At 37.6% G+C, this 15603-nt stretch overlaps 1 protein-coding gene across 2 annotated transcripts in view; it reads right to left on the bottom strand.

Annotated features, from left to right (window-relative positions):
• Positions 1-15603, bottom strand: part of NKAIN3 (sodium/potassium transporting ATPase interacting 3) — a 405119-nt gene that overhangs the window by 187891 nt on the left and 201625 nt on the right. For both annotated transcript variants that reach the window (XM_036437007.2, XM_036437008.2), the window contains exon 2: positions 5400-5537. In XM_036437007.2, coding sequence (XP_036292900.1) covers positions 5400-5537 — 138 coding nt within the window. The remainder of the gene's footprint in view (positions 1-5399; positions 5538-15603) is intronic.

Here is a 15603-nt window from a genome sequence, read left to right as displayed (position 1 = left end):
TAGAGAAAATTCCCAGGCTGAGCAGACTCCCACTCTCAGCTGCTAAATTCTTAATAACAAGAGTGAGTACTCTGCTGCTTTCTATGTTACTGATACTGTGCTCAGCACTTCACATTGATTAATTCAGTCAGTCATCACATGACAACCAAGGAAGTGAGGGAATAATTTGACAACTTAGTGCTATTGTTAAGATAGAAACTCAAACAGTTTGACTCTGGAGCTGGGATGAGTCAGGATTACAGGATAGACTTTATTTTAAAAGATCTTAAGAAAAGGACTATAGATTAGTTTGAGAGTTAACACTTCATCAAATTTTACAATTTATTGTGACCAATTCACCAAATCACTAGTTTACCAAAAATACATTTCATCTTATATACTGTATAACTGGCAATGTTTATGGAAAGATGGTTTCTTTTGTATTTTGTGATTAATGTGTCATGTATGATACGAACATTTTTTAAAGCAATAATGTAAGTTTCTTTCTTCTGATACAAAGATTGTTTGTATGTTTGAATTCTGGATTGTAATGATATGAAAACTGCATATCTCAATGTGCACCTGAGACACAAGTCTTTACATGGAGATAAAGGGAAAGACATCTCTAGCAATACAAATACATCCATAAATATTTACCTACGCAAGAAGTGGTAGGACAAAATATGTCTTCGTTTTGATGTGGACTATTTTATTTATAATTCAATTCAAAGAAGAATAGAGAAAGAGATAAGACTCCATTTTTAACAAATGCTCTTTGGTTATCATGAAGCATGCCTACATGCTTATATATCTAGATACTAGTACACTTGCAATACAGAAGACAACTTACCAATGTAAAAAACAAAACAAAATGCAAAAAACCAAAACACTGTATGATTATCTTTGATATACTTATTTTTTTTTATCCTTCTTTGCTTAAGTTTAGTACACATAGTTTAAGTTCTAATTTACATGGACAAAGACCATAAAGGTTTTTCTAAACTTCATGTGTCCTATGTGCTCTGTGAATATTTCCCGTTTATATATTTTTATATTTTTAATTGAAATGAACTTTAAAATGTTTGCATTCTATTTCATCCTCATTGAGCAATTAGTCTATAACATGATTTATTTTTACTTGCTGAGTTTGTTTGTTTTCCAATTACCAGAAAGCCCATTCATTCATTCATATGTGTATCAATTAGATAAAACATGTACAATAGCTTAGGGGGGAAAAAAGAAGACATTAAACATTGAACAGTTCAATTACTTACTAAGCACTTACTCTGTTGGGCTACGCTAAGCAAGTCACAAACATTATTATAATTCTTATAAACAACTATGAGTCAGGTTTTTACAAATAAACTATAGTATAAAGAAAGCAAATAAATGGGCCAATTCTTCACAGCCAGTAACTGGTGGAGGAGGACTTAAATCTGGCACCAATTAAATGGAAACCTAACTTTTTTAACTTGTGTTGAGCAGTAGCTCAGGAAGGAGATGTATGATGACAAAGCAAATTTTTTTCTATATAACAATTCAAATTAAAGTAATTGCCATCCTTCACACAGATTTATGATCCAAATAATTCTAGGGCAGAATCTCATATCTGAATTCATAAGTAAGATTTTCAAATATGTGACATAGGAGTAAAGAGAGGTAAATAGCTGATTTTGGAACAGTACTTTAAAATTGCTAAATTAGGCCAAAACCTGTTTGACTCAGTGGATAGAGCCTCGGCCTGGGGACTAAAGGGTCCTGGGTTCGATTCCAGTCAAGGGCATGTACCTTGGTTGCGGGCACATTCCCAGTGTGGGGTGTGCAAGAGGCAGCTGATTGATGATTCTCTCTCATCAATGTTTCTGACTCTCTGTCCCTCTCTCTTCCTCTCTGTAAAAAAGCAATAAAATATATTTAAAAAAATAAAAAAAATTGCTAACTTAGGATTTCACAACCCACACTCAGCTCCATTTTGTCTTGAGCTAAAGAAACACGAAAAGTGAGTTCAAGTTCTTCAACTAAACTTGTATTCCCTACTACAGATAGCCTCCCTTGCACTGTAGCTAAAATAAAGTTTAGTCAGTAAAAGAGTGCCATATAGCAACATTCTTTTGTGTTCTAAAAATAAACAGCAAATTCTACCTTTTCAGCAGTGATGGTATCCAAGGGGAATTCTACTCTTTCAATTTGTAATTTGGGTGAATTTTTCTGATAGTCTTTGCTGTGGGACCCCCTTAATTACAGTGGCAGGAGCCGAAGGCATTATCATGCTTAGAAAAAGGTTAAGTTGAGGAGTAAGTCAGCTCAACTTAGGTGCAGGCAGAGTAGCATATACTATTTTTCATGTGAATCCTCAAGTTGAGAATGTGCTAAGCAAGGGAGTAAGGTGAGATTTTCTTGTTGAACTCAGACATGTTCTGAAGTTAGATATCCTTTTCTAGTTCATTTTGCAAAATAATGTCATCCAACAACCTTTAATGTACTTGTTACTTATTCAATCAAGTATTAAGCATCATGGGACAGACCTAGAATACAGCAGTGAATAGGCATGTTCCGGCTGCCAGGAGAACACTGTTGATGGGGTGAGGTGGCCAGAGGCAAGGATGGTGACAGTGTAGAGTGCTAGGATAGAAAGAGCCTGCAGGATCTAAAAGAGCAGAGGGGAAGTGGCACTTGTCTCATGTGGGGGTGATCAGGACAGACTCTTAAGAGGTGACATTCAGTTGAAGGATTATTACCCACTTCCCAAGTGGGTAAGGAGCATAGGGCATTCCAGGTGTGTGCAAATGGAAGAGGCAAACAGCATATGGTCTTAGGGAAACAAATCATTCAGTGTGGCTGGCATGAGTAGTGTGTGGAAAGAAGTGTGCATGTGATGGAGAACATGATGCTAGAGCTGGGCACAAACACTAGGCATGGCTTCATGAGTGAGAGGTTGGAGCTCAGGCAGGAGTGGAGGGTCAGACTCTCTGCTCTTTCATGTCTCTGAGGCTGGCTCATGCTCTGCCCTGGCCTCTGCCCATTGCATTCTCATTCTCCTTGCACCTGTGCTTCCCCACTGCTTATTTAATGAGTTTCTAGAGAGCAGGGACACTGTCATTTACATTCTTTTCTATTTGTCCAACCTATCACAGTAGGTTCTCAATAAAGGCTTAAGGAGTGAATGGGAACTAGTGCTATTGACATCCCACTACGTGCCCTGTAGTCATTCCTGCCCGGAACTACCTCCAGTCCCTTCTTTCTTGGTGAACTCATACTAACTCCGCATTTACTTCTGCAGATGGATGTTCAAGTGTGCATCTCATGATACATGTGTTCCTTGTCACAGTTCTAATGTAGCATGTATGTGGATGATTTCTTCATAAAGGCCCACTTCCCTTCACTAGACTGTAAGTACTCAGGAGAACAGAGAATAGTTGTGTCTGTGTAGTCTACACCCAATGCAATGCCAAACACTCATCAGAAACCCAATAAATAAGGTTTGAATGGGAAGTTAAGAAAAAAAGAAAAGATGAAGGAAGGGAGGGAGATAAATGGGAAAGGTGGATCGAAGGAAGGAAGAGGAAAAAAGGAAAAACTGACTGTGAGACCTGAGTTTGGTCAGGTTGGTCAGCAAGGAATATTTATATATATATATTTAAAATATATTTTATTGATTTTTAACAGAGAGAAAGGGAGAGAGATAGAGAGCTAGAAACGTCGATGAGAGAGAAACATCGACCAGCTGCCTCTTGCACACCCCCTACCAGGGATGTGCCCGCAACCAAGGTACATGCCCTTGACCAGAATCGAACCTGGGACCTTTCAGTCCGCAGACCAACGCTCTACCACTGAGCCAAACTGGCTTTGGCCTGTTCTTATATTTTATCTTGCTGAGAAGTAGTGTAGGCTTTTAAACAACTACTTCAGGAAAAGTGCTGAGAACACCTTGGAAAGGAGGAGCGCTGGAAGCAAGGGAGGGGTCCATATGCAGGAGAGAGAAGGCCAATGCCTCAACTAACACAGTGGCTATGTGAAGAGTGTGTAGAACTAATGGTTACAGGTGAAAGCAATAGGCCAGTTAATGTCACACTGATGTACACCAACAACTTTATTCCATGGAAACCATTGGTTTTCTAGCCATCTGGCATGTGCTTCAGCAAGCCATCAATGCCATAAAATAAGAAGTTCATAACGAGTAAAGGTGCTCTGTGTTCACAGCAACAAACTAGAATGTTAAATCAATAATTGTTTGATATTATGCATATGAAAGCATCTTATACTGCAAATCCAACTCCATGGAACAGCTTTCTAGTACGTTCCATCATGGCTCAGCAGAGGCCTGCTTCCAGAGAAATCTGAAGCAGGAACTCTGTAGCCCCCACAACCAGCTGAGTGACTTCAATCATGCCTTGCACCCCAGGGCAGGGTCTGTCTGTGAGCCCCTGACCTTCACCAAAAATTCAATTTTGAAATTCAAAGTAGAAAATTAATGCATTTACAGAAAATTGTATGACTTCATTCTTTTTTATAGATATTACTGGATTATACCAAGATTGAAAGATGACTTATTTTTAAGTCTAAGGTTTCTTCTACTGAGGTAATGTAACTAAGTTATAAAAAATATTTAGTAATTCTACTGAATATGGTCAATTAATTCAGGGTCAATAAGCATTTCAGAGTATGCCACTTCTATTTACAATTTCTTATCTATGCCTGTTATTTCTTACAGGCTTCTTATATCTGTAGCCTAAAATATTACCTTATTTTTATAGAAAACTATAAAGTTATTCATAACTACTATGAATCACTTCCATTTTATTGTGGACCACAACATACACCTTATTAAATTGTACTGTGATAGAGAGTACGATGACCCTGTTTGGCATAGTTTGGAGTATGGATTCATGTTCCACATTAATCTTAAGCAAATGGAGAAATGGTCAATAATATACCATATAAAATACATTAGAGGTGAGTACTAAATGGCCTTTAGTATGTGCATTTTAATGGCCTACATCAATTATATTATGTTATTATTTACAGTTGGCAAACAGTTATGGCTAGGTAGGATAGCTTTATAGGGTGACACATGTCAATTGAAATGACAGTTAGTGTATATTTACATCTTAGAATGACATCAAGAACTCCACAGACCTCTTATTCTACCCAAACCCGATTTTATATTTAAAAAAATTCCTTGTGATACTTGAATTTAGTTACGCTGTGAGTCTCACATTTATAGTCATGTTGCTTTGCTCTCATTGTAAACATTCGCTGCCTCCTTTCCACAGATAATCATCTCAACAGAACTCAGAGTGTGACAGCCAGAACAGCAGTGCCACCTCTAAGTAGAAGGAACAACTTAAATGACTTTATTCATCTTCCCAGAGAAATTTTGTAGTATTTATACAAAGAGAAATGGCAAAAATAAGACTTACCACCACAATATATCGAGGTCTGTACTGAATGGTTCCAAACAAACCCAATATGACAACTATTATATGTAGAAAATTTCCAAGAATAGGTGCCCACTGGAAGCCAAGGAAATCAAAGATCTGCCTCTCTAATGCGGAGATCTGAAACAAAGCAAAGAGAGTCCATTAGCGTTTAACCCAAGCACAATCATACCTTTTTTTAAAAAAATTCTCACCTGAGGATACTTTAAAAACAAACAAACTGATTTGAGAAAAAGAGAGAGAGGAACATCAATTGCTTCCTATATGCACCCCGATGGGGGATCAAACCAGCAACCTGAGTATGTTCCCTGACCAAGAATGGAAGCTGTAAACTTTTTGGTGTATAGGACCACGCTCCAACCAACTGAGCCACCCGGTCAGGGCCATAATCATACATTTTAATCTTTATTTCATGGCAGAGAAGTCTGCATATTCTTTTTTAATCACACTAATGGACATTATTATCACTGAAGTTGTGATACCTATTTCATACACTGTTTTTTATGGCTTTTCTCAGAAAACATACTAATATAACTTTGAGCAATATGATTTCAAATATAAATGGATTTTAAACCTATCTGGAGAGCTATCCTCCCTAAATCATTTTCTATGGTAGAAAAGCTAGACAGATATTTTATGACACTATATTTTATGATAGCAATTTATCATTAGTTTTAGTAAAATGGTTGGCTTACTATAACATATTTGGAACATATAACATATTGCCAGACTGGCAATACTAAAACTAGTATTGTTTTTGGAAAAACAACCCTCCTACCATACCTTGCTTCCTCTGTGAAACATAAATGATCAAATATTCTGGGTTTTTTTTTTCTTTCATTAGACTATCATTGATGTTAATGACTAACCACTTTTTCACAATGAAGCTTACTTGTTTACTTACTCTGGGCTCAATGCCCTCATGTAAAACTAGAATTAAAAAGTCCCTTTGAATCATATTTTATTGAGATCATACACCTACTGCATGAAAATTCACCTTGATTAGGTAAAATTCTTTTGAAATAAAAATGATAGGGCCATAACAATTTTAGACATGCCATCATTTATTATATTTGCACTAGAGGCCAGATGCATAAAGTTCGTGCAAGAGTAGGCCTTCCTTCCCCTAGCTGTTGGCACTGGCTTCCCTCTGGCACCCGAGACCCAGGCTTCCCTCCAGCCGCTGGCGGGCACCCAGGACCTGGGCTTCCCCCTCTGGCCCCTGACAGGCACTCAGGACTTGGGCTTCCCTTTTAGCCCCAGGTTCCTCCAGATCTGATCTAATTAGCATATTATGCTTTTATTATTATAGATGATACACAACTAAATTTTAAATAATTCTAAAATGTATTTCAAAGATACACTTAAAGCATTTATGATGTCAGAGATGAATTTTGTATAGTCCAGTGAATGCCAACGATGTCATTATCATGTACACATGATATTTATTGTATTCTATATCTAAAAATGTGATAATTCTACCTGCTGTATTTGGACATTAATCTCATACATTTTAGGCATTTTTCTAGATTGACTTTGATAAAATAGCAATTCTAATAAAGTGATCCAACTATTAGCCACAGTTATGGCACTAGAAACTGCAGATTGAAGTGAAAATGGCACCCTAGGTATTTTTCTAGTTATGTGGCAGGTGTGTGCCTGAATAGCTTTAATTACCTTGGACATAAAGAAATGTCCACTGTCCAGTAAGCTGAATCTACCTAGGTTAAGATTCACCTTCAGTAAGCTGTGGGTGAGAAAAGAGCAAATGCCTACAGACAACCAGCCAGAACCACATTCATTTCATGGATATTTCCTGCTCTTCAAGAGATTTGTCATCATGCCCTGCACTCACAAATGGGAAGATGCACAGAAATGGCTAAAAAACACAATCAGCTGGATAAGCAACAACATCCACTGTATTTTCAATCCCTGGATTGTCTCAGCTATGACTCTAATTAGTTCACAGGAATCTTGCCTTAAAATGCACTATTTCATTTATTGGCCCATCAGTGATGTAAATACGCTGTTTTGTTCTTTTTTTAATGTCCAAACAGGATGGATGTGTTCAGAGAAAAAAAATAAAGAAATCCAAAAGAGCAGCTGCAGGCAATTCATTTTGAAAAGCAACTGCATTTTAAGCTGTCATGCATCACAAAAACCTTTAAAGTGAACTTTTCAAACAGAGGAAAAAATCTTTTTTTTTCTGTCAGAAAATGCATGGATAGCATTCTCTTTTTATGATGTTAAAGGAAATAGGCATGATGAAAGAGAGGCCAAATTAACATCATTTATTGGAAAAATACTCATTTTTTATTGAGGACACTATATCTCTATTAATATTTGTTACCTGATAACACTTAAAAGTGGACTATGGTGGCTTGAAATAAGGGCATAAACACAAGGCTATTAAGAAAATCAAAGGGAGGATAATATCAAGGGTCAGGCAAGACTCAGCTATAAAACTATACAAATCTTTAACTAGATTTGAATATTGTATCTTAAAAAGTCAACTAATGATAACAAAAAGCCCACCAAAAATAAACAAATACTGTAGAACTGCAATTTTTACTTAATTTTTTAACCCTCAACTGAGCATATGTTTTTATTGATTTTAGAGAGAGTTTAGGAGAGAGAGAGAGAGAGAGAGAGAGAGAGAGAGAGAGAGAGAGAGAGAGAGAAAGAAACATCCATGTGAGAAAGAAACATCCATTGGTTGCCTCCTTGATGTGCCCTGCCCAGGGATTGAACCCACAACCTTTTGGAGTACAGGAGGACACTGCAACCCACTGAGCCACCCGGTCAGGGCTATTTAATGTTTAATCTAATTTTCATGTTAAGCTATTTAGGTATTTCATTTACAGGCAACTATCTCCTCTTTGAATATTACAACTCTAAAAAGACATCCCTTTTTGCCTCAGAGCTTGACATTAATAATAATGGCCCAGAGCCACCAAGTTAAATGAAATGATATCCTGTTTGCTTTGTTAACTCAGAAAAAGTATGAACATCTTTTAGAAATCTCTGTGTCAAAACAGTCCTTACAGATGATGCTGATGCTGCCTGCTGGTGCAGGCATGGGAACATGGATTATATGCATCTCTTCCCAACTTTAAGGCCAGTGGCCTCAAGTTGGGAACTGGACATCGGCCATGATGGGGCTATTTACTACGAATGCTGAGAAAGGCTAAAAATAAGGGTTTTGTTTATTTGCTATGGGAGACTATTGTTAAATGTCTACCTGCACACCACTGAATATGGCATCCACAAAACAGTGGATCCAATTCAGGAGAGCAGCGAGAGGAAGCGGTCAAAAGTGTAATGCACCCCAAATAGAAAGCCACCTGTCTGGAGGAAGCAGGAGAATGGAGGGGCTCAAAGAGGATTTCTGCACAGATGCCATAGCAAAGAAGAGAAGGAACGAGACGTTTGAAGAGCTTGAGGTTTAAATAAAAGTAGAAAATTCAGAAAACTTTGAAGGGACCTAGACATCCCAGAGAAAGCAAAACCAACCAGTCACCACTTTAAAACAGGAAGCACTGACTTAAAGACAATGGAAACATTTCTAAATGAAACGTAAGTAGATAAGAACCCGGAAGCTTATAAGTTCATGTTTCTTTTCCTAACAAGTTAAAAAAATAAAGGCAATCAAAATCCTAACAAAATGGAAGGGAAGAAGGGAGAAAGGGAGGAAGTGACGAAAACAAAAGACAAATCAGAGGTGCAAAGAAAGCATGTTTCAAAGATAGCATGAAAATTAAAATGGGGTGCCAATATGAGGAAATCATTGGGACATTCTCCCTAAGTGTCAGAGAAATGTAATCCTAGCCCCCATACTAGGGGCTGCATGAAATATATGCCACACTTATTATAATGTAAACGATGCTTATTGAATTGCAGCTTTCTGTTGAAGGCATAGAAATCTTCGTTAAGGTTATGGAACAAAGAGGAAAGTATCGTTTTGAGAATGCTAACAGGGCTAAGGTAACCCTGATGTTCGGGGCTAGTGACCCAAATCCAAGCCAGCAAGCTCAGAGTACATTCTTGATAACCTATAATTAAGTCCCTCTCTCCTTCCCAGATACTGGTCTTGCAGAATCTGTTACTGTGAACAGTGCACTGCCCGGGAGGGAGGGTTATTAACGCTGGCACCAGGCCAGGCCATCAGATATAGCTTGGAGATCCTCAACACCTAGGGGCCTTCTTGCAAGGCCTGAGAAAAGGACCGGAAGCATAATTCATGTTTGTGGGACTAAGATCACAGGGAGGGGGATATAAGAGAGGGCCCCATGCGTGTTCCTTCACTCAGATTTGGAAGGCTGTTCCCTGAGTCAGTGGCATATTAAACACTGTCCCTCCTGCTTCCTCAGAAGCGTCCTTGGTTTTCTTCAGTCTTCTGCAGCAATTTGACCATACAAAGTATACCGAACACAGGTTGGGAGAGGCTGAATGCTCTGTGCCTAAATTCTGTCCAAAGAAAACCCGCTGGGCCCATACTGTTCCAATTGTTGAAATTGAGGAGGTTTGAAGCTAATTTGTTGGAATTCCTTATAGAAGATCTAACACAGCATCAGATTCTATATTCCAATTGTGGACTTTCCTTTCCTTAAAAAATAAAATAAAACCTCATCTGGACACCTGTGGACTTTGCTCCTTGATAATGCCTCAAAGCAAGGAGCTGTGAACTTCCCTGCAGAGCTCAACACAAGGGAGGAGCCCCTCTCCTCTCTGTCTGTTAATACGTACACAAAATGTCAAGTGCTTTTCAATTTAGGTTAAACCAAATATAATGAGAATAATTGAAATAATAGATAAGAACTGGGCACAAAATATGCTGTTGGGAAACCTAAAGCTGATTGAAAATAAAGTAATAAAGTGTAGTTTACTCACTGTAAGGGATTATTTTAATCATTACTCTTATATCAACTCAGCTTAACTCAATAGGCAAAGTTTCAAGCTGTGGACTTAATTAGGGGGAATTAGATTCTCATAATTAAGTAAACTTTAAGAATATTTCCTTTGGCAATACACTTTTTTTTTTTTTTTAAGAAACTTAGAATTTACCAACAGGTCTTGTCAAGAGGGGGTTTTCACACTTGTTTTCCAGCATCGCAGATGCCCATGCTGACATTAAAAAGACCAGGCTAAGAAGAAACAAGGGGGTAAATACTTTCATTCTTTCTTTCATCCTAAACCAATATTACTCTGGGGAAGAATTTCACAAAATTAGGCAGAAAAAATAATCTGTTAATATTTGTTTGAGTGTGCCCCTTGGACTCTAACCAGGGTGGTTTCGTCATAGGATTTACCTCCTAAGTCTCCTTCCCCTGCCAGAAATGATCCCACAACCCAACTTCTCCAACTTTGCCACGCAGAAGGCAATCTTAAAAAATGCACCTCCCTTCCTCGAATAGCTCCAGCCAGGAATAAGGCAACTATATTCGCAAAAGCCCAAAGTAGCAATTTGTTACAGAACAGTGATTGAAGATTGAATTTCATCCCTCCAGTGGAGCCATATGGGAGCCAAGAACACTAAAGTTGAACCCCTAGGCAGGGTGACCTATACAATTCCCCAAACAGCTGGCGGGAACACGCCTGCCATGGCATTTAAGACTCCCATGGAGGTTTGAATTAATAGTAGCCCAGCATGAGAAGACGGAAGAGAGAGTTATGGACCAAACATTTCCTTATTTTTTATTTGTTGTTGAGACCACCTGCAAGAATGCCTTCTTTAAAGAATCCCTTTAAAGTATACATATTCAGCAAGAACTAGATTTTTCTTTTTTCATTTGGGAAAGAAATGAAATGTTTCTCCTTTAAAAAATAATATAGACCAAAAACTTGACATGTCAAAATATTAATGCTACAGAGAAGCATATATGAAAATCAGAATTTACAATGCACACTTAATAAACAGCTGATGTTGTTGAAGGTTATTTTTCTTTTTTAATATATATTTATATTTATTTCAGAGGAGAAGGGAGGAGAGAGAAATAGAAACATCAATGATGAGAGAGAATCATTGATCGACTGCCTCCTGCACACCCACACTGGAAATCGAGCATGTGCCCTGAACAAGAATCGAACTATGACCTCCTGGTTCACTGGTCAACCATTGAGCCACGCCGGCTGGGCTGATGTTAAAGCTGATTTTTTTCTTTTGATGGTTCTTTATGCTTTTGTCTTGCTACCCTAAGTCCACTATGTAGCAGATGCATGAGTAGCCTGATGCTGTCCCTGTCCTGGGAAGGATGCTGCTAATGCAGCCAACCACTGACACTGGAACATGACTCCGATCCTAGGAACAGCAAACATTTTAGAAGACAACTGAGGTGTTTTTAGTGTAAACTTGCCCTTTATTTTCTTCTTCAGGTATCACTAACCAGTGGCTCTGACTTAATTTGGTGAAATGGTCTTCATCAGTTTGATATGAGTGTCTCTAATCACCAGGGTTTCAGGGGATAAACTGAATTAACCACTTTTAAATCAGGCTCATACTTTTTGGACACTGACCTGTTTCTCAAAGGACCAATGAAGCTCTCTCGGCCTTTTAGTTTCCAGGCTTTTAGATTATAAATGTGCAAACAGACTGCATAACACAGAAGCTACCATACCATCTGTCTGCTGGGCTTTCCTCTAGTGGTTTGAATAAGTGTTAATGCTGAGTCCTGCTGCAGCTTCCCTGTTCATGCAGAAAGACACTGTCACATCCTGAGCTTTTATCTCAGCCACACTCACTCCCTTGCTTCTGGTGAGGGTCCATATTTGTACATTAAAAAATTTTGTTTTTATTAATTTTTTTAGAGAGGAAGGGAGAGGGAGAGAGAGATAGAAGCATCGATGGGAGAGAAGCATCAATTGTCTGCTTCCTGCATGCCCCTTATTGGAGGTTAATACTGAAACCTGGACATGTGCCCTGCCCAGAAATCTAACCAGTGACCTCTTGGTGCATGGGACAACTCTTATTCAACCTGAGCCACTCCAGCTGGGTGATATTTGTAAACATTTTTATAGGGAAAATGCTTTCTCTCACATTTTTATGTGCAGTAAATAAACTTACTGTTCAATATTGCAGTCTAAAATTATGTTAATATCACAGAAGAACACATTTATGATGATTTTATCTATGTTTCAGAGGCCTCATATTTTAAAGTAAAAAACAAAGACTAATGTTTTTACAAATATGTTTCTATTTCTTATAAATTTAGGGAAAGAATATGTAGCTTATATTTGCTTATCACCTACTGTGTGGTAGACATTACATATAGTAGCTAGTTAAATTCCATTTTAAAAAAAAGTAGGGTTTAAAAGACACATAGAACACTGAAGAAACACTGCTAGTGAGTATAGTGTTAGAACCAGCATCAGAATCTAGCTCAGTCGGCCTCCAGAATCCAAATTTTTCACATGAAGGTTTAGATGAACTCCTAAATGCTTAAATCTTTCATGAAAACTTATGTACAGTTTATAAAGTGCTTTTCTGGACATATTCTCTTTTGTGCCTTATTTTTAAATTTACCTCCTCATCTGTAGCTCTAGAAATACATTCAACAATTTACATGAATAAATTCAACAGGATACAGAGAAGACTTCCATCTGCAGGATGATGGGCTAGAAAATTTTTTTGTATTTCCCCTGCTACGTACACCTGCAATCGATGACCATAAAATATAAAACAAACACAAGAAGACTCTAGTAATTAAAATCTGTGTTTTTTTTCTCCCAATTAAGCTATGCATTTTTAGAACTTCATGGAACAGGCTATATTAAATAGCAAAAATACTGCATGTTCAATTCTTATCATGTAGAACATTAGAGGGCAAAACTGTTTGTGACATAAAATAATGATGTTTTATGATACAGGACCTAGGTAAGCTTACATTTTCATCAGGTAGCATACATACAAGGAATAGAGCAGTGTTTTACACATTGTGACTGTATACTAAATATTTATCAAACAACATTTACTCTTCTTTAGAGATAGAATACACACACACACACACACACACACACACATATATGTATACAGATACACATACACACACACACACACACACAGTATATATGTTTGTTTATATATTTGATGGGCAATCCAATTTTAAACCACAATAGATTTTGTAAAGAAAATGAACAAATCAACAAATGGTAAGTGCTGGTGAGAATGCTGAGAAAAAGGAACCCTTGTGCATTGCTGGTGGGAATGCAGACTGGTACAGCCACTGTGGAGAACAGTATAGAGTTTCCTCAAAAAACTAAAAATGGAACTCCCATTTGACCCAGTGATCCAACTTCTAGGAATATATCCCAAAAAACTAGAAACACCAATCAGAAAGGATATATGCACCCCTATGTTCATAGCAGCACAATTTACAATAGCTAGGATTTGGAAACAGCCTAAGTGCCCATCAGCAGATGAGTGGATTAAAAAACTGTGCTAAATCTACATATTGGAATATTACACTGCTGTAAAAAGGAAAGAACCCCTACCATTTGCAACAGCATGGATGGAACTGGAGAGCATTATGCTAAGCGATATAAGTCAGTTAGAAAAAAATAAATAAACATCACATGATCTCACTCATTTGTGGTATATAATGAATAACATAAACTGAAGAGCTAAAACAGATCCAGAGACAGAGAAGCATCAATCAGACCATTAAACCTCAGAGGGAAGGTAGGGGAGGGTGGGGTAAGAGGGAGAGATAAACTAAAGGACATGCATGCATGCATATAAGCATAACCAATGGAAACAGACACCAGGAGGTGAGGGTATGAGGGAGCTGGGAGGGGGTCGGGGGGTAAAGACACACATGTAATACCTTAATCAATAAAGATAAAAAATAAAAGAAAACATAAGTATTTATACAAATTGAATGAAATAAGAGAAATGGTTTGACAAGTGAAGTGGGAGAGAGAACTCCTGACCTGGGAATTCAGTAAATGATTAGTGATAATGTAATGGTTTATTTCTTCATTGATGTGGTAAAAGTGGTCATATAAGCCTTCTAAGTATAGATATAACATTCTTTCCTGAATTGCTGAATTCTGCATAACTTTTACATGGAAGGTAATTTGGGGCTTTTATTTCTTTGTGTCCAACACAAATACCACCATCTGCTTTTTCCTCTTTTAGCCATTTCTCCATGGCAACACATATTGATTTACCAGTGTGACTGCAATTGTATGGCCAACTTTATGTAACCTCCTATTTCCGACCACAAATTCAGCCATTTTCTCTTTCTACCTTTGCTTCCAGTGGTTGTGTCGCTACATTTTAGGGCATACCACGCAGAGGGAAGAGGTGGCATTTTTGTAGTGAAAAGAGCCTTTTATCCCAGTAGCTGTCTCCGGGCCAGAACTTCTCCAGCAGTTCTTTTGTGAAAGCTAAGACTTGGCTGGCAACTGAAACTGTACATAGTTGGAGGCAGCATTAACTGAGATTTCAAAGTTTCAGACCAGACAAAAGAGAAGCAGGGGAGCTGGCATCAAGCTCAAGGAGCAGCACAGTTCCTTCTTATCTGCTCCGCACTGTGTCATGCAGGATAGAGTTTAATGAGAACCAAGTGCTCCTTCAGTCATCGACTAGTGACATTCACAACAACTGGAAATGTGAATGAACTGCTTATCAAGATTGGACTTACTTTCATCTTTATGGTTCAACCAGGAGTTTGCAGGCATTGCATTATGACAGGGTTGCTAAAGAAATCCTTAAACTCTCCATCAAGAGATTACTGGATTTTGTAAACAGTCTGGAAAAATTATGAACAGGTATTACTAGTATTGATATTTTCAGTGGAGATCTACTGTCACTATACTTGTTTATTGTAATAACTATTAAGTTCATCATAATAAATCTTCAAATAAATGACAAATGAAAGCCACATTTAGGAAGTAAAACATAGGAAATATTAGAACTGATTATGATATGAAAGTGTAGCTCAAACAATTTCCAACAAGGTCCTTCATCTGTATTTCCTAATAATTATATTTCTGTTGCACCAGAATATTTAGTACATTCTAAATTCAATAGTGATATGTTGAAGAAATAAATTATGTCCTGGATCAAGGCATAAGAAGATCAATAGAAAGAACAATTGCATCAACTACATCAGTATTTTGCATGTAGTAAGACTTGATCAAAACCATTTATAAAGAAATGTGATAAAAACAAGGACTCACATTGTCA

The sequence above is a fragment of the Pipistrellus kuhlii genome, unplaced genomic scaffold (assembly GCF_014108245.1).
Source record: "Pipistrellus kuhlii isolate mPipKuh1 unplaced genomic scaffold, mPipKuh1.p scaffold_m20_p_14, whole genome shotgun sequence".
NCBI lineage: Eukaryota > Metazoa > Chordata > Mammalia > Chiroptera > Vespertilionidae > Pipistrellus > Pipistrellus kuhlii.
This window is presented reverse-complemented; position numbering and strand designations above follow the sequence as displayed.